This window comes from Marmota monax, unplaced genomic scaffold (assembly GCF_021218885.2).
Source record: "Marmota monax isolate L192 unplaced genomic scaffold, Marmota_monax_Labrador192_F-V1.1 WCK01_AAM20220418_F8-fsc00001, whole genome shotgun sequence".
NCBI classification, from domain to species: Eukaryota; Metazoa; Chordata; class Mammalia; order Rodentia; family Sciuridae; genus Marmota; species Marmota monax.
In genome coordinates this window covers 17053582-17072674 of record NW_026693777.1, presented here as the reverse complement: position 1 = coordinate 17072674, position 19093 = coordinate 17053582, and the positions used below count along the sequence as shown (strand labels likewise).

At 47.6% G+C, this 19093-nt stretch overlaps 1 protein-coding gene and 1 pseudogene across 1 annotated transcript in view; both read left to right on the top strand.

Annotated features, from left to right (window-relative positions):
* Plekhd1 (pleckstrin homology and coiled-coil domain containing D1) overlaps positions 1-1768 on the top strand; it is a 37054-nt gene extending 35286 nt beyond the window's left edge. The window contains exon 13 of the mRNA XM_046460995.2: positions 49-1768. Coding sequence (XP_046316951.1) covers positions 49-218 — 170 coding nt within the window. The 3' untranslated portion in view covers positions 219-1768. The remainder of the gene's footprint in view (positions 1-48) is intronic.
* Positions 1769-8918: 7150 nt separating this feature from the next.
* On the top strand, positions 8919-13175 carry LOC124104610 (large ribosomal subunit protein uL22-like; annotated as a pseudogene).
* Positions 13176-19093: the final 5918 nt, after the last annotated feature.

The window sequence follows — 19093 nt, the reverse complement described above, 5'->3', positions numbered from 1 at the left end:
TGGGGTGAGAGGGCTGTTCACAGGGGCTCTCGGGCCCTGTCTCCCCAGTGAAGCCCTCCCAGTCCTTCATGACCTCCCAGCTGGAAGCCAACAACATTGAGGAGCTCAAGGAGGTGGCCAAGCGACTCAGCCGAGACCAGCGCTTCCGGGAATCCATCTATCACATCATGGCCACCCAGCCTGGAGCTTCCTCTGCGCTTCCCCGGGGTGCAAAGTGAAGGGCACTCCTCCCACCCCCAAGTCATTCCTGGGTGGGGCCGCAGAGGGAGAACTGACTCCCCCAGGCTCCTCCCTACCAGAGCGCCACCTGGGACCCAGCCTCTCCTCAAAGGACAGGGATGTGACCTCCCTTAGCCACGCCCCACACCCTTTCCTTGGGTGTACACCAGGTCTGGGTGGGCCCACGCTGGGTGCTGCCCAGTTGACACAGCGAGGTGAGGAAGGGGCCACCATCCCTTTGTTGTACAGGGTATGGGGTGGTCTACCTGTCTACCCTGTGTGCTCACCATACTCCTTTGCGACTGTGGCCTTGTCCCTGGTCCTCGTGTGTTACAAACAGCCTCAACCTCCCTGAGGTGAACCCCCCCCACACCTGACACTCCCTTTACCCAGGTTTTCCCAACCCTCTCTGCTTCAGGCATTCGAACACATCCCCAGCCAAGGCCCCCTCACCTATTCTGGGGACAGCATCCCTGAACTCATAGTACCCCACACACTCGACACCGTACCCCTTTTCCTGGGGTTGGCCACAGCTGTGGGACCTATGGGTTTCCCTCCTCAGGTAAGGTCATCCTCATGCAGCCTCAGCACCCTGTGGGAGGAGTGTGATCCTACCATGTCCCTTCTGGACCCTGGCTGGGAGCTGGGGCCAGCAGTGACTTTGGAGGCTCTCCCAGATGGCACACAGCAAGCTCAGGAGTGGAAAGTGACCCAGGCACCTGCATTATCTACTGGTCTGCAGAGAGGTGTCTGTCCCTGGCCATAGTGCTGGTCACTAGATCACAGATGTCTCCCCCCCAGCTTGGTTGCCTTTCTGCCTCCTCACTCTGCAGAGGCGACAGCCAGTAAAGCAATGCAGCCATGACCCCAGCACACGGAGAACCTGGGCCTGTGATAATCCGGTAGCTATCGGTTGGCTTGACATTATTAAGAGTGAAGCTGTTATACCAATCTGCAGCTTTTGTGGAAGACCACCATCCTTCAGGAGGTCGAGGGCCCTGGAATGTGTCTTTTACTTGTGACAATCTTCTGGGCCCACCCTGCCCAGGCTTCCTGAGTTTGTGGGTCTCTCCAGAAAAGGCTCTGCCTGGGATCAGTGTGCTCTAGGACACTGGTAATATTAAAGACGCTGATTTTCTGCTGTTCAGAAAACCAAGATATTCTGTGGTTGGAAAGATGGTTGCAGGGCAAGTCCCAGCAGAAGGTACAGGCCCTGGGAACACACAGCCTGGTCTGTGGGAAGAGAAGTGGTGCTCCTTCTGAGAATATATGCATGTCTGCCACTAGGCTGGCCAGGCCAGCTGGGCTGCCCGACTCTGCGCTCAGGGCTGCCTGGAGGAACTCAGGGTCCTGTCTCAGGTGGGGGTGGACTTTGATGGCTTCAGCTACTCTATAGAATCTAGGTGGTCTCTGGGCATTTTGGAATTAATGCACCTGAGTGTAAATGTAAAAGCTTTAAATATGTATAAACCTGCATAAACCTGGAACTTGACTATCTAATATGTATGTAGAATGAACTTGAAATGAGGAGGAAGATTTATAAAACCAAGATGGCTGCTTTTGTTTTTATTTTATTTTTTATTTCTGCAATACTAGGGAATGAACCCAGGACGCTCTACCCCTGAGCCACATCCCCAGGCCTTTGTATTTTTTTTATTTTGAGACAAAGTCTCTTTAAGTTGCTGAAGCTGGCCTTGAACTTGTGCTTCTCCTGTCTCAGCCTCCCGAGTCACTGGGATGGCAGGCATGTGCCACCATCCCTGACTTTTTGTTTGTTTTTTAAAGAATTTAATTAATAATGGCTTGCTCTTGGAGAGAGACCTTTTGGAAATTTTCAAATGTGTTTGTTTTTCCTGGGCATACTATTAACCAGAAAGGAAAGTGCTTGTCTTAGTCCATTTTATAGCAATACCAGAAACTCAATAATTTATAAACAGCAGAAATTAATTGACTCACTGTTTTAGAGACTGGGAAGTCCCATATCCAGATGCTGGCATTTCACCAAGGCCTTCTCATGGTGTCATCCTATAGTGGAAGGGCAGGAGGGAAGAGCAAGTGGGGGTCCAACTCATCATTTTATAAGCAGGTTATACTCCCATGATAACTGGCTCCTGAAATGATGACATTAATCTATTCAAGAGGACAGAGTCCTCATGCCTTAATCACCTCTCAAAGGTCCCACCTCTTAGTACTGTTAAAATGGCCATTAAATTTTAACGTGAATTTGGGAGGGGACCAGCATTCAAACCACACCAGTGATTTTCCATGCACATTCACCAATCCCTAGTTCATTTCCTCCTACTCTCACCCTGAACTTTTCATGCTTCAGGCAGATCTGGGTTATCTTTAGCCAACTGATCAATCCATAAATGTTTACTTGTTTAAAGTTTACTATATACCTGACGCCATACAAAGAAAAAAGGAAGAGCATCTCTTTATGAAAAAATGTAGGGGTGGAAATTGCTTACTGGAAATATATATATATATATATACTTTTTTTTTTTTTAAACAAAACTCATTCCTTGGCCAATTAAATTTTCCTTCAGTATCTCTTAAGTATAGCTGTGGTCATTGCTAGAGAAGTGCTGCCCCCTGCAGGTCAAATGTAGAATTGCAGAATCACCTGCTTGTACCTGATCCTCCCACCAGCCTTTCCTTTTTGGTACCTGGGATGGAACCCAAGGGTGCCTAACTACTGAGTCACATATCCAGCCCTTTTCATATTTTATTTAGAGACAAGGTCTCACTGAGTTGTTTAGGGCCTCTCTAAGTTGCTGAGACTGGCTTTGAACTTGCAATCCTCTTTTCTCAGCCTCTGGAGCTGCTGGGATTATAGGCACGCCACACCTTGCCCCGCTACCTGGTCCTTTGTGCACGCTTTTCTACTTAGGAGAAACTCTCCACTTCCTTACCTCCTGTGAGCAGTTTTTTAATAATTAATTGAAAAATCTGTGTTCCCACCCTGAGGTCCTGGCTGTTCCCATGTAACAAAGACAATCAGCAGGATTTTCTTTTGATTTGAGCACAAACCAAAGGGACAGAGCTTACTGTACCAGGCGAACAGCCTGAGAGAGACAAAGGATTCCTAGTTTTATAGCCTGCCAGTTCAGCATCCCCACCAGAAATGGACAGTTTAACCTGTTCTGATGTGAAGTTTATGCTTTTGTTCAGTAATCATATGAGGGGGAGTGGGAAATTAGTGAGTAATGGTGATGGCTGTGTTCTCTTGCTATTTGGTTTGTTTTCTCACTGAGGATGGATATATTATGGTTCTTTAGAGGAACAGAATCAATAAGAAGTATGATTATAAAAGGGGGATTTATTAGATTGGCTTACAAGACCAGAAGCTGGAGAGTCCACAATGGCTGTTTGCAGACTGGAGAGCTGGAGGAACCAGTAGCTCCACAGTCCAAGAGGCTGAAGCCTCAGAACAAGAGGGATCAATGGCACTACCTTAGTCTGAGACCAAAGGCTTCTAGAAACTCCCTGGCAGAGTCCACTTTGGAAGAGTGAAGAAGTCTGATATCCTCAGGCAATCACAGCAGCAATCAAGAACCATTCAAGAAGACTTGAGCTTGCATCTGCAGCTGCTTTCTTGTTCTCCCAACTTCTATTCCATCCAAGCACCACCATCGGGTGGTGCTGCCCACGCTTAGGGAGGTCTCCAGTTCACAATCCCACATGCCAATCATTCCTAGACATTCCCTCATTGATGTACCCAGAAGACTCTTAATCATCTGCATCTCTAAATCCAATCAGGTTGACAATTCAAATTAACCTTTACAATGGATGATCTAGGGCTGGGGTTGTGGCTCAGTGGTAGAGCACTTGCCTTGCTTACATGAGGCACTGAGTTCAACTCTCAGCACCGCATATAAATAAATGAATAAAATAAAGGTCTGTCAACGAACTAAAAAAAATTAAAAAAAAAAAAAAAACAATGGATGATATAGCACCATGCCCAGGATGGTCCTTTAACTGTCCCGTGTATGTGTGTTTCCCAGTATAATTAACGGCTCTCCCTTAATAGTAAGTGTCTTAATGGAGATTTTCATTCAATGGTCACCCTGATCCTGACACTTTTCCCCCAATGACATTTTAAGGCATGAGGCAAGAGATCTAGGAAGCACTTGGGTTCTGACCTGCTCCCAGCTCTCAGCCCCCAGGAAGGAAACACTCCTCTACCCATCTTTGGAGGGATATCATTTTCCCCAATCCCTCATGATCCAAGCTACTTGTGTTTGGAGCCCACAGTGAATGTTGATCACGGGGCAGAAACAGGCTCGAGTCTCAGGGAGGCAGCCCACAGCTTGTCAGGTGTGATCTAACCAGAAGGCAGCTGGGCCTCAACAAAGCAGCTGCCCTGAGGCCCTCAGGTAAAGTTTAATGCCCGATGGAAACCCTGGGCTTCTGTAACCAGTTGGGATGGAGCTGCTCAGACACTCCAGGAAACTGTAAGTTCTCCCCAAAGTCAGGAACCCTGTAGCTTTGATGTGTGGTGGGGGAAGCTACTGACTTTTCTTCTTATCCCATTCCTATGAACTGTGGTGAAGGGATCCTTTGCAAGGCCCCCCCACCAATCATTGTTCCCCCCACCCCAGCATCAGGATGCTCTACACTGAGTTAAATCCTCAGCCCTTTTTATTTTTTATTTTGAGACAGTCTTGCTAAATATTGCTCAGATTAGCCTAGAACTTTCAATCCTCCCGCCTCAGCCTCTAGAGTAGCTGGTTTTACAGGTGTGGGCACTGTGCCCAGCTGAAAACCTTTGGGAGAGGATACAGTGGTGGTTTTTACCTCTTAGAAAGGGAGATTCACTCCCAGAAACCCAGAGCAACTGGGAGAAAATGGCTGTTCAAACTAGCAGGTGGGTGCAGCTGAGTGCTATGCCAACAACCCCAGGTTCCATTATCCTGACCCTGTATATCCCCCTTCCCCTTCCCTTCCTTGGAACTGGGCTTCTGCTTGTGTTACCAACTCCTCTGAACCAGAAAAAGCTTCACCATTCTGTTCTGCTGGCTTGAAAGACTTCAGCAGAAGTTTAGGGAACATGCCAAGCTCAAGAATCCTGGGGCTCAGGGATCTTAATAAAATCCCTTTCTGGTGAATTCAATCTGCCCCTGTCACCAAATGTCTAAATGGTTTGTCCTTCTGTGTCTCTCTGGTTTTGACTCTGGGCAAAACTTGGAGACCAGGCAGGAAAGTTGGGGTGATCCACGGCTGCTCAAAGGCAGAAGACTGGACACCAGGGGCTCCAGCCGACATCCAGGTAGTGGCAAAGCCAGGTGCATGTGGAGGCTCATGTCCTGGAGGACCTGACACCTGGGTCCTGCTGGGAACAAACTCAACCTGCTCCTATTAACCTTCAAAAGCTATGGCTAGTGGGCCTTGGGACGTCCCCAAGGAGAACCTTTACTCTTGTAGAGCAGGGCCTCCATTGGCAGGTGTGATCTAACCAGAAGGCAGCTGGGCCTCAACAAAGCAGCTGCCCTGAGGCCCTCAGGTAAAGTTCAGCAGATGGCAGGAAGTTGCCACTCTCTGCCTGCTGCTGTGGAGGGTGGCAGTGGGCAAGGTCAGGCCTCTGTTTTACCACTTGCTGGCTCTGTGGCTTTTGAAAAGTTACTATGTGAAATATTTTCCTTGTTTCTATAGTTTTATTATGTAGGAGAGACATCTTTTCAGTCTCATGAAGCTGCTTGGACCCTTGTAGTTCTTGAGATCTTGTAGCCCTGAAATCAAAAAACCAAGGACAGACAGGTCTCAGACACTCTGGCTCAGTTGAACTCAGCAACATACTGTCCTCTATGAAGACAGAAAATTTTGGCTTTGAAATGAGAACAGGAAAGATAACTGATCCATCACACCAAGGAAAAGGTCATGGGGACTCATTGTGATCACTTGGAAAATTTTCCTGGTAAAAAGAACTTGTTCACCATACCTGTAATCTCGGTGACTTGGGAGGTTGAGGGAGGAGGATTTTGCAGAGGAGAGGTTGGATATCTTGGATTAATCATTGGTTCTTTGTACCATCAAGGCCTCCCAGATTCCTAGCCCAGGATCCTCCTGTTGCCTGCCCCCTCAGCAAAAGCCAGCCTCAGCAAAAGTGGGATGCTAAGCAACTCAGTGAGATAGCTTGTCTCTAAATAAAATACAAAATAGGGCTGGGGATGTGGTTCGGCGGTGGTCAAGTGCCCCTGAGTTCAATCCCTGGTACCAAAAAAGAAAAAAAAAAACCTGTTTGGGCTGAGGTTGTGGCCTAGGGGCAGAGTGTATGCCTAGCATGTGTGAGGCACTGGGTTCGATTCTTGGCACTGCCTGTGAATAAATGAATAAAATAAAGGTCCATCAATAATTTAAAAAAATATATTTAAAATAAGAAAAGAAAACCTGATTGAAATCTTATGAGAAATTGTTGGCCAATGAGGAGGGCCTTGATAGTCTTAGAGGACAAAAGAATCACAGCTGAGAGGAAGGCGGGTCTCCACCTTTCTTCCTCTACCCCCCTGGCCTGTGTGTAAGGGATACTTTGGTGTTCACTTCCTCTTTCTTCCCAGCAGATGGCAGCATGATCTGAGCCCAGCCCGCAAATTCCAGAGGGAGAGTGAGAGGAGGTCCCTGGAGAATGGGGAGGGCTTTGTGGCACTGCAGAGGTTCTGCCTGATTGGTCTTGAATCACCCAGTTGTACCCTCCTTTAAGACACGAAACAAAAGACTGCTCCAACAATGAATCCATTCTAGACACCGTGCACTTTCACATTGATTTCTCTGTTTTGTTCTTACAGGGCATCTTTCCTTGATTAATAGAAAAAAGTGAAATCTGCAGAGATTAAAGGATTTACCCAAAGTCACACAGCTTAGAAATGGGAGTTCAGGTATTTGAACTCAAAGCCAGTGTCTTTCTATCACCCAATTTTAAGTGAGTTTCCTCCATTTACTCCTTCATTCAACAATTATACTGTTCTCTCCTGTATATCAGAGCCCAGGAATCTCCACTAGGGTCTTTTCTATCATGGGTTCTTATGGCAGTGACTCAGCTGCTTCGCAGTGACAGTCTGCTGAGAATGCTTTTCTGCAAGTCTGACTAGTCCAATGCAGCAGGTTCTCAGGGCCAGTGGGTCGCACCATAAGGACTTTGCAAAAGAACCAGACCTTTTCTTGCTGTCCCCAGCCACTTCCAGGTGGGCACGCTCTTGACCTCCCTCCTTTGCCCTTTTCTCACATCCCCATGTCCATTAGCCCCATGAACGAGAAGTAACATCTCAGGGAGGGGGAAGGCAACAAGAGGATCCTGAGCTGAGAATCTGGAGGCCTGGATGGTACAAAGAACCCATCATTAATCCAAGATATCCAACCTCTCCTCTGCAAAACGCAGATGTAAAACTAGTCATGTGCCACCTAGTGATGGGGGTACATTCTGTCATGAGGTGATTGTGTCATTGTGCAATGACTGTCCTTACACAAACTAAGATGGCTATGACATCCCTGGGCAATATAATCTCACTGGACCCCTACCATAGATGTGGTTTGTTGTTGACTGGAAAATCATCCCACAGCACACAGTGTGGAGGCTTTCAAACTTCTCCTCCAATTCTGGTCGAAAGTATAGGCATTTCCACACTGGGGAGGTTTTCTGGAAAGAATGTCACCCTTCCTGGAGATGGAACACGTCTTCGTTGTCTTTGTTTTCGGGAGTCAATAGTGTTCACATCTGGATGCTTAGGAAATGCCGCCTCATTTCGCTTGTTAGCACACCTTCACTCTCCAAAGGCTTCCTGCGTGTGACATCTATAGTAGGGACCCACCCATCCAGGTGGCTGGAGCAGATACTGGGGTCAACCCCAGGGGACCCCAAAGAGGGACAGGCACCCAGGGGCATACATAACAACCTACTCGGAGCAACAAGAATCAACTTGTATGACTTTTCCTTCTCTTAAAAAAGGAAAGGAAAAGAAGGAAGGAACATAGGAACCTCCTTTAGTTTCAACATATAGATTGACACTGGGACCTCCCACCATCCTAGGGATGTCATGTCCTGGTCACATTAGGAATTCAGAGTTCCACACACAGTGTGGAGGCTTTCAAACCTCTCCTCCAATTCTGGTCGAAAGTATAGGAAATATGTTACATTCAGGTATTGTGATGTACTATAGTTTGCATCTTGTGAAATGGGCACAGGGATTATGCTACTTAGTTTTAGCCAAATTAATTTTCAAAGGATGCATACATGGCTCTAAACTTTTCCTGCAGAGAAGTTGCAGATTAAAAATCATACTGTTGCCAGGTGCGGTGGTACACACCTGTAGTCTCAGTGGTTCGGGAGTCTGAGACAGGAGGATCGCAAGTTCAAAGCCAGCCTCAGCAATGGTGAGGTGCTAAGCAACTCAGTGAGACCCTGTCTCTAAATAAAATACAAAATAGGGCTGGGGATGTGGCTCAGAGTTGAGTGCCCCTGAGTTCAATCCCAAGAGGAAAAAAAAAAAGAAAAAAAATCATACTGTTAATGCAAGCACATTAACAAAGATTTCTGACATTTCTTCCACTTGTATTATGAACCACGGTATGATAGCTGTCTTACACTAGGTAGAACCAAGATGTTCTCATCAGATCAGAAAAGACATTGGTCCCCTATCCTTGAAATGATCAAGAACACCAGCAATAGTCTTCTTCACCCTGTAAGGAGCCTGAGTTGACCTATAAAAATGGTTTACTACTCTCTTGATCCAGAAAGCCCCACAAAGTCATGCACATCAAGAGATTCAAATATTTTTATTCAGTTTAAAAACACCCATGAAGCTGCCCAGACCATCAAGTGTATGCATATTCAAAAAGCCACCAAGTATCCAAAAGATGTCACTTCAAAGAAGCAAAATGTGCCAGTCCTTGGTTACAATGGTGGAGCTGACAGGTGTGCCCAGGCCAAACAGTGGGGCTGGGTGCAGATCAGTGGCCCCAAAAGAGTGCTCAATTTTTGCTGCATATACTTAAAAATGCGAAGTAATGCTTAACTTTGGGGTTTAGATGCACACCTCTGGTCACTGAACACATCCAGGTGAACAAAGCACCCAAGATGCACCACCACACTTACAGAACACACGGTTGGATCAATCCATACCTGAGATCCCTCCCCTGCCACATTGAGATGATCTTATTGGAAAGGAAAAAATTCTTCCTAAACCAGATGAGGTGATTGTACGATAGAAAAAGATATCCTAGAATAAACTGAAGAAACAAAACTTATGGCACAGGAATAAATTTAGCATAAAATAAATGCAAATAAAAGTTTAAAAAAAAAAGAGAACACTTGAAATAGCTCTCAGCAGCAACTCACAAAAAGCAGCTCATTCAAACAGTCTTATTCTTCTCATCTGACTAGAGGTATAGAGGCAGGCAGCTGGTGCTATTGGTCAATCCTTGAAGTTAGGGCCACTTCTCTGCCATTCTCGTGGCCTTTCTCTCAGTATTGAAAGCTGTTCATCCATCACATCTGCGCTGAAGGTAGGAAGGAGATAAAAGGCAATGTTAGTACCTCTGAGGTATTTTTTTTTTTCCTGGAAAAATCTTTCCCTAAGCCTTTGCTTACATTTTGTTGACCAGAGCTGGGTCACATGGACACCTTCAGTTGCACAGAAGGCTAAGAAAGTGACTACTGGGCTTTCTAGTCTTTGTGGTCCTGACAGCAAGAGAGGAGGGAATTGGGAAAATGTGCTAAATTAGCCAATCAGTCCATGCCACAAAATGGCTTAAGTATGGATTTCACTCAGTGACCATCAATGTGATTGCCTCATAGAATGTAAATATTGAGCCTTGAGATATTTTCTCTGATGCTACAATGATAGGATTCCTTCACTTCTTCCTCAGGAATAGCATCTGGGTTTACTTCTAGGCACCCACCCCTAAAGTGAAGGTGAACTCCTTTCCAAGCTCAAGAGTGAATCCTGACAGACCTAATCCAATCCAGGCAATGAGACTGCTCTGCCAGAGACCGCTTTGGAGGCAGGCATGTGACCCAGGCTGGCAAATGAGGTGAGAAACCTGCGGAGGCCTTCTGGGACAGGATTTTCTCACTTTATAAAGAGTCACAGGGAGGTACAATCCTTTCATCGCCACTGCCTTTTCCACGTCTGGATGTAACATTAGAACGGAGATAGTCCACTTGGTACCATGAGGGCAGCTGGCTTGAGGACCAAACCAGCACGTCTAAGGTGACAAACAGGTGATGGCAGGCAGCCTTGGGCCTCACTGGGTTATTGAGTCATGAATTAACCAGCACTGGATCGACCTATTTCAGGACTTCTTATTATATGAGCTAATCTGCCTTTCCTTATTATTGAGATTTTTTTTTTAATTTCCTGGTACTAGAGATTGAATCCAAGGGCACTTTACCACTGAGTCATATCCTCAATTACTTATTTGCTTATTTTGGGACAGAGTCTTGCTAAGTGGCAGAGGTTGACATTGAACTTGCAGTCCTCCTGCCTTAGCCTCCCAAATCACTGGGGTTACAAGCATGTGCCACCTTACCCAGCTTATTAAGAGCTTTTGACTGGGTTTTCTGTTGATTGCAAATAAGAGGAGCCTAAATACAGTCACCTTAGCTTTATTGAGTTGCATGAGCCCCCAAATCTGAAGACCTTTCCCTAAGGAAGACGAAGCATTTTTCAATCATAGCCCAGGAACTGGAATTTATCTACTCATTCATTCTATGAATGTTGATTGAGAACCTACAATCATATTTTTTCAAAAATTCTGACAGGGCTGGGGTTGTGGCTCAGTGGTAGAGTACTTGCTTAGTATGCATAAGGCACTGGGTTCGATCCCTGGCACCATATAAAAATAAAAACAATAAAATAAAGCTATTATGTCCACCTACAATGAAAAAAAAATTTTTTTTTAAATCTGACAAATGTTCCCCTTGCAATTCAAACTCCTGAAATGGGTTGTACTGTAAATTAATGACACCTTGTAGTTGATTTTGGCTACATGTCTGACTCGAGGTTATCACTGCCTGCTCAAACACCAGAAATTCCAACATCAAAACTTTGTAGAATGTGCTGGGTGCAGTGACGCATGCCTGCAATGCCAATGACTTGGGAGACTGAGGCAGGAGGACAATGAGTTCAAAATCAGCCTCAGCAACTTAGACTTTGTTTCAAAATAAAAAATAAAAAGGACTGGAGAGCCGTGAGCTGGGCATGGTGGCACACACCTGTAATCCCAGCAGTGTGGGAGGCTGAGGCAGGAAGATGGCAAGTTCAGCGCCAGTCTCAGCAAAAGCGAGGTGCTAAGGTCTCAGTGAGACCCTGTCTCTAAACAAAATAAAAAATAGGGCTGAGGATGTGGCTCAGTGGTTGAGTGCCCCTGAGTTTAATCCCTGGTATACCCCACCCCCCAAAAAAGAGGGGGGATGGCTGGGGATGTGGCTCATTGGTTAAGTGCCCCTGGCTTCAATCCCTGGTACCAAAACCAAAACAAAATAAAAAACTTGCAGAATGTGTGTCAATAGCTTAGTGGGGGGTTGGGGGAGTGGATCCAAAACAATCATGGAACATGCTCTTAACCCAAAAGAATCACATGGTTCTGGAGGAGTTGGTGAATCAGTTTTGGCATCGTGCATGATACAGAAGTCCAAAGGAAGCTAAATCCACAAAACTGACAAGCTTGCCTAAGAGCCCAGCACATATGAATTTTATGGATTCTTTTGAAAAATGCCTCATCACCAACACTTTTCATGCCACAGAGGATGACTGTGTGTGAAAAAAGATGGTCATTGTCAACTCTGAGTCACAGAGGTGCCTGGGCTTGATGGTGCATGCCTGTAATCCTAGTGGCTCAGGAGGCTCAGACAGGAGGACACAAGTTTAAAGCCAGCCTCAGCAACTTAATAAGACCTGCCTCAAAAGAAAAAAATAGAAAGGGGGAGGAATGTGGTAGCTCAGTGGTTAAGCACCCTGGGTTCAAACTCTGGTACTAAAAAAAAAAAAAAAAAAGATGCTTCAGATTTCAAATTTCAAATTTTAGAAATATTTTAGCCAATTTATTTCACTTCTACTTCCTGTTTTATTATGCACAAGAGTGATTTCTGTTCAAAATCAATGACTAACCAAATCTACAAAAGCTCTTTTTCAGTGAGTATGAAATGAAAATTCTAAGTGAAAGTTGTGTCGTAGCTTAATTGGCAGCATTTTTATTTCTTAGTGGTACATAAAATAACAATGTACCGTATGCTTAAATTGGATGACATATACTCTGTGCCACGCACCGTTGCTGAGGTTATAGCAACGAACAAGTGGGACCACTCTCTGGTTGTCTGTGCCGGTTGACTCTCCAGAGTCTTTGACAAGTCCTCCAGGGATCCATGGGACCGCCACTTTCCCCATCATCAACCTGAGGCTTCTATGGCTGCCCTGGGGTCACCAATCTCCAGTCACCCATAGGATTTCCCCTTTTCTTTCTTCCTTTCGTACCAGGGATTGAACTCAGGGGCACTCAACCACTGAGCCATATCCACAGCCCTATTTTTTTTTTTTTTTTGGAGACAGGGTCTGGCTGAGTTGCTCAGCACATCACCCTTGCTGAGGCTGGCTTTGAGCTCATGATCCTCCTGTCTCAGCCTTCCAAGCAAAAGCTGGTATTACCTGCATGTGCCACCGCGCCTGGCTGAATTTCCCCTTTTCCTTGTACCTAAAAGCAGCCCAGAGCTCCTTGTTTTCATTCAATTTGCCAGGCTTGGCTCCCTCTGCTTTCATGGGAGTTGGGAATGTAGTCTGACCCCAGCATCCAGGGGTGGGAAGAGGGATGCTGATGAATACAGATGTGGTCTGTAGTGCCCACTCTGCAACACTGTAGGGATGGAGGAGAGTCCAGTATCCCAGAACCTCTCCAAACAAAAGAAACTGTCTGTCCTGCCACAGTCTTTTTTGGGGGGATGTGGTTCTGAATATCAGACACACCGTTGAATAGGAAGATGCTCATGACTCAGAACATTAACCCTATGTGCTAATGGAGCCTGTGGTGCTTATCCTGAACCATGAACCTCTGCTTGGGATATTTTGGGTAGAAGAGCTTTTTCAGGAGTGCCCAGAAAGCCCCCTCACTTAGCACAGCTGATTCCGCCCACTCTACTGGCTCAGAGGGGCTGAGGGGCCTGGGCAGCATGCTGAGTACCTTGTGTACTGGTACCTCTGAGTGCTGGGCTCCCACCCCCAGAATGCAGAACAGAACAATGCTGCAGAGACAACCAGGATCCCGGAGCATTGCATGAGCTGGGTTTCACCAATTACAAGCTGTGTGACTCGGGCAAATTACTTGACATTTCTGAGCACTGGAGTCCCCCTTTGTAAATGTACATTGAGCACAGGTAAACAAGGCTGCAACACCTGCCCTTACTGCCTCACAAGTTGCTGAGAGGATCCCGACTCTTGGGCAGAGGATGTGAGCACTGACTAGGAAGGACTGCAGGAGCATTCCTTGAATGACTGGAAGGGCCCTGGCTCTGCACCACTGCATCTGACTTGACGTGTTTAAGCCAAGGTCTTTCCCGCTCTCCTGAGACCCTGAGGGGTGGTCCTATGCAAGTGTGCACATGCGCACAACACACACACACACACACACACACACACCCGCAGAGGAGCTTGATCCTTTTGGCCTTCAAGGTAAAGCCTGAGACAGGGATGAGGAACTGAGGCCTAAGATTAGCAAAAACTCCCCAGGAAGTGGGGAAGGCTGGCGACCCGGGCTGCCCTGTCCCCTGTGTGGCAGCTGAGTGCATTTTTCATTGGCAGTGGCTGGGGGTGCCATAGGCCTTAAGCCAAAGTGGCAAAGCTTTGTCTCCTGGTGCTCAGGTTAGCTCTGTGGGTAGGTTCCTCTTTCTCCCCACTTTTCCACAACATGGACATTTTCATCATTCTCGAATCCTGTGACCTAGTCCTGACCCTCAGCCTTCAGCTCTCCTCTCGCTCTCCTAACAGTTTCTGGAGTGAAGGGCTGGAACCAAGATGCAGGTTAGAAAATTAAGGCTTGGAGAGGAGACTGATTTCTTCAAGTGCGGCCAAACAAGAGGATGTGAGTTAACTGAGAAGAAGCCACTTGAGCAGAGGACACTTTGGGCTGTGATAACAAAGCCCAGGGGCTTCCAAAGCTGGGAGGGACCCACAATACAAGTATTGGCCATGGAAACCAGAAGCTCAGGACCTAAAATTGGGGACACGCTACCTGCAATGCCGGCTTTATCTGCTTGTCTTTGCTTCTTCATGTGATGACCTTGCTTTCTCCCACCACAAACATCTGGGTGAAGACATGGCCATGGGCAGCCCCATGTGGCCGCCCCAGAGTGAAGAGAGAGATTTTTTTTTCCTTGGGGTCCCTGGTATTTATTCCAGAAACTGAACTGGCACCAGGGCTCAGGTCACATGCTGACTACTTGGTTACATCATGCTGTGGGTGGAGAGAATGGGCTTCTATAATTGCCCAGGCAATCCACCAATAGTGGGGGAATGGCGGGGGTGGGGAAAATATGTGCAAAGGATAAATGAGGAGTGGTGTGTGTGTGTGTGTGTGTGTGTGTGCGCATGTATATAAGATCTGCAGCCTACCAGGACGGACGGTTGCATCACAAGTAATGTCAATCACAGCGGGAAGGACCACAGCCTTTTTGGGCTCCAGCTGCTGCTTCCAGAAGGCTGGGTCAGCAATGGTTGTCATGGCAACAGCCTGATGGGAAGGTCTCAAGGAAAAGACTGAGACTGGAGTGTTTTGAAGAATGTCTGCCTGCCGAGGAGTCCCCCTCTTGCTAAGAGACAAAGACAAAGCCCAGCTCTTTAGGGCCGCCTCCGCCTGAGTAGAGGGGTGGTCAGATGTACATTGTGGCTTTGGATTTGGACTTTCTTCCCTGAGATTGCAAGGGAGGACCTGTGTGTGACTCTTAGGGTTTAACAACACCGCGTGTGTCCCTGTACTTAACGTTTCTCCCAGGGTGTACTGCAAGGAGGTACAGGGCTGGTGGTCTCCCTGCCTCCTCTAGCAGCTGCCCAAGCAATCTTTCTAGCAAGTAAACTCCATCAACTTGCTTCCCTGCTTAAATTCCTCAAAGGCTCCAAATTTCCCTCAGAAAAAAAGTTCGCGTTTTGGCCTCAAGTTTGCCGTCTTTGAACCTTCTGCTTTGCTATGTGCCACTCTCTTCCACTCAAGTCTGTGTTCCCGGATGGCTCTGCCTCTGGACATTTGCATGTGCTCTGTGCCTAGAATGTCTTCCTGCCTCCACTGGAGCAGCTGAGCTCCTCCTTTAAGCACAACATGTGATTCCTTTAGTCAGAGTGACTCTCAGATGAGGACAGTACCAACCTCAAAGCCTTGTCCGAGCCTCCTGAGTCACCCTTCCCTCTACAGTTGCCTGTGGCCTCAGCCAAACCTACTCAGCCTTGTGTCCACTCCCTGCCTAGTTGGACTGCTTCTCCTTTAGAGGCCAGCAGCTCCAAATCTACAAAACCCCTTTCTTTGGTTCCCTTTGCACCTGTGAGAATGATGATTCATTCCTTCATCAGACAAAAGCTGAATGAATGTCCACTGTGCTTTGAGTGCTCTATCACCGAGCTACATCCCCAGCATGAATGCCCTTTACATACCTACCAGGCACTGTTCTAGGAGCTTAGATTTATTAGTACACAAAACAGACAAAACATCTGCCCTCTGGACTGTTCTAGCAGGGGCAAAAAATGATAAGCAGTAAACCTAAGAAAAGTAAATTATGTAATATATTCAAAGGCACTGAGTGCAGAGTGTTGGGGTGTACCCTTGTAATCCCAGAAACTTGGGAGGCTGAGGTAGGAGGATTACAGGTTCAAGGCCAACCTCAGAAACTTGGTGAGACCCTGTCTCAAAATAAAGGAAAATAAAGTAAAAAGGACTGGGGATGCAGCTCAGTGGTAGAGCTCCCTTGGTTCAACCCCCAGTACTGGGTGGCTAGGGGAGACACTGAGGGCTATGGTAAATAGAAAAATATAGATTAAGTACAGGAGTTTGGGAGTCCAAGGACAGGACAGAAGGAGGCAGGTGAGAATAGTTTATGAACCAGCAGAAACCACTTTGCCTTAGTCAGCTAGAGCTGCCATAAGATACTGGGTGGTATGAACAACAGAAACTCAGTTCCCACAGTTCTGGAGGTTGGAGTCCAAGATCAAGGTGTGGCAAGGTAGGTCTCACTCTGAGGCCCCTGCTCTTGGCTAATGGGTGGCTGCCATCATGCTGTGTGCCCACATGACCTCTAAGCCCTGGCACTTGCAAGAGAGAGCCCTGGCATCTTTCCCCCTTCTTATAAGGACACCTCTCCTATTGGATTTGGGCCCACCCTATGACCTCACTTAACCCTAATTACTCCCCATAAGCCCCATCTCCAAATACCCATCACCATGGGGGTTAAGTCTTCAACAAATGAATTGGGAGGGGGACACAATTCAGTCCATGCCAAGTCCCATCCAGAAGACGAGACTTGAGCATGGGATTGAAGGAGGTGAGAGAATTCAAAGAACTGAGGCCGGCCATTTCAGGCAACAGAACTGCTACAGCAAAGCTCTGGAGGCAGGAAGGAGCCCAGTATGTGGGGGGAACCGCAAAGAGGGCGAGTAGCTTGATCAGGCTGGACCAGGGGGACAGTGATAGGAGAGATCAGATCTTGCAGGGCCTTGTGGACCATGAAAGGCCTCTGGTGTGTCCTCTGAGAGAAATGGGGGCCATGGCAAGGGGTTGAGCAGAGGATGATGACATGATCTGCCTCATGTTTTCAGCGAGGCCAGGGACTGTTGAAACTAGACAGCTGTGTCTGCGCCTGAGGTTGTCTCCTGGCTGGCCGGCTCCAGGCTCCTCCAGTCCAGGCTACCCCGTGAAGGTAGCCTGGCCATGCTAAGTGGGAAAGGCCTCGCTCTTTCCCACCCGGCGCTGGTGACTGATCAGCGCTCATTTTCTCACTTTCAGGCAGAAAAAGCCTTGGGGGCTTACAGCAGAATTAATGGGGAGAAAGCTCCAAGGACTCTCCGGAAAGGGACACTATTAGTTCCTAGATTGCACGCTCTCGACCGTCTAGTTGGGGAGGCGGAACGCGGTGGTGGTCTTCCAAAGGAACCTGCTTGGGGAAAAGGCTGTCTTTGTTCAGATCTCACAGGCGAGTCCTAAGGACACTGGGCTCTCCTTGCCGCTCCCCTGCCGCACCGCCTAGTTCCCGCCAGGGGGCGGTAGGCACACTTCCCCAGTATCCCGGGCCTCCCTGTAGGTCCAGCTGTGGCCCAGGGAGATTGCATTTCTTCCTGAGGCTGACTAGATCAAGCCACGTTCAGCGGGGTGCCACCATTCGCTTCAAATCGCCTTTTTAAATTAGCTGCATTCGCCGAGAGCCTTGCACTCCTAATGCTTGTGGAACTGCGTCACTATGGCACCAGCGAGAAGCACCATCCGAAGAGGTCACTCCAAAGCAGCGATTGATGATGGGGTGGGAGGGAAAGGGAACAATCTGGGTGTGTGTGTGGGGGGGAGCGGATTGTTAGCATGTGGACCCCCTACTGCAGAACTAAACTACCTCCAATGGTCTAATATAATTTAAAATAATAACCATTAGAATTGTTGTTATTTAAATTATTAGTGTTTTGACATTGAAACCATGGGAGGTAAAGCTGAGAGATCTTTGTGGGTGGGATGTGAGCTGGGGTGTAGATCAGAGGTAGAGCACTTGCCCAGAGTGGGTTCTGTTGGAAGTGACCACAGCTGAGTCAGTCCCAGAGCCTGCAGCCCCTGGGGCTGGAAGCTGGGTGGGCTGGGAGGGGAAGGAAGGAGGCAGCATCAGAAATGAACAGCAGTAGGTAAACCTCCATCTCACCTGCTCTTCATTATCTTGGGGGAAATGGTTCATGAAGAACAACAAAAAGCAGGCGGGGGAGGGGGGCGCAAACAACTATTGGAAAGATGGTCCTGTGGCCTTGGGCATTCTCAAAGGAGCTTTGTGTATTGGTTCTGGGTGGTTATTTCATAGTTCATAGTTCCTTGGTGGACAGACTATGTCTGTCTGCCTGTCTGTCTCTCTCTCTCTCACTCACACACACACACACACACCCACACCCACACACACACACACACACACACACACACACACGCTCGCGCAGCTTCCCTGGGAGATGGAGTGGCCTGTCACTCAAAGCAGTTCCCACAGACTGACCACAGGTCTTTCCCCAGAGCCTGTTATGCAGGTGAGCTAAAAGTCCTTGGGAGCTTCTGAGATGGACTGAAGGAGGAATTTATTCTCTATTTCCTTCCCTCTCTTTCCCTCCCTCCTTCCTTCCTCCCATCTAAGCAGATGCAACCCTGCCACAGCATGCAATCCACTTTCTCTAGGTTAAGAAGCATCAGAAACCAAATACTTCCCCTGAGTCAGGAGCCATGCTGAATTATGCATAAGCCAAATCTATTGCAAATTTCAGAGTGATTTTCCCTCAAGGTTGTGCTGTGAGGCTGAGTGCAAGGAGTAATGAACATGCCCAGCTCTCACAGAGGGGAGAAATGCTGTTAGAAATTAGACAGTCCAGGGTCTTGGTCTCACATGGCCCTGGGACAAGCACAGCAAAGAGAAATGCTCTGTGCAGCGATTCATACCAACTTGGCCTTGGGTGGATGGAACCCTGGCCCCCTGAACTCTTTAGTCTGTGGATTGATGGATTCAACACATGAGCAGATGGCTGGGCCTCATCCAACCTCTGCACCTGTGTGGAATCCATCTCCCCCGAAGCTGGACCATTCAGTTTGACACAGACACTGGTTGTAAAGGTGATGAGGCCCCAACACTGAAAGTGTTAGAGTTGGCAGTGACTAGCAACCTCCAGGGATGCTGTGGGAGGGC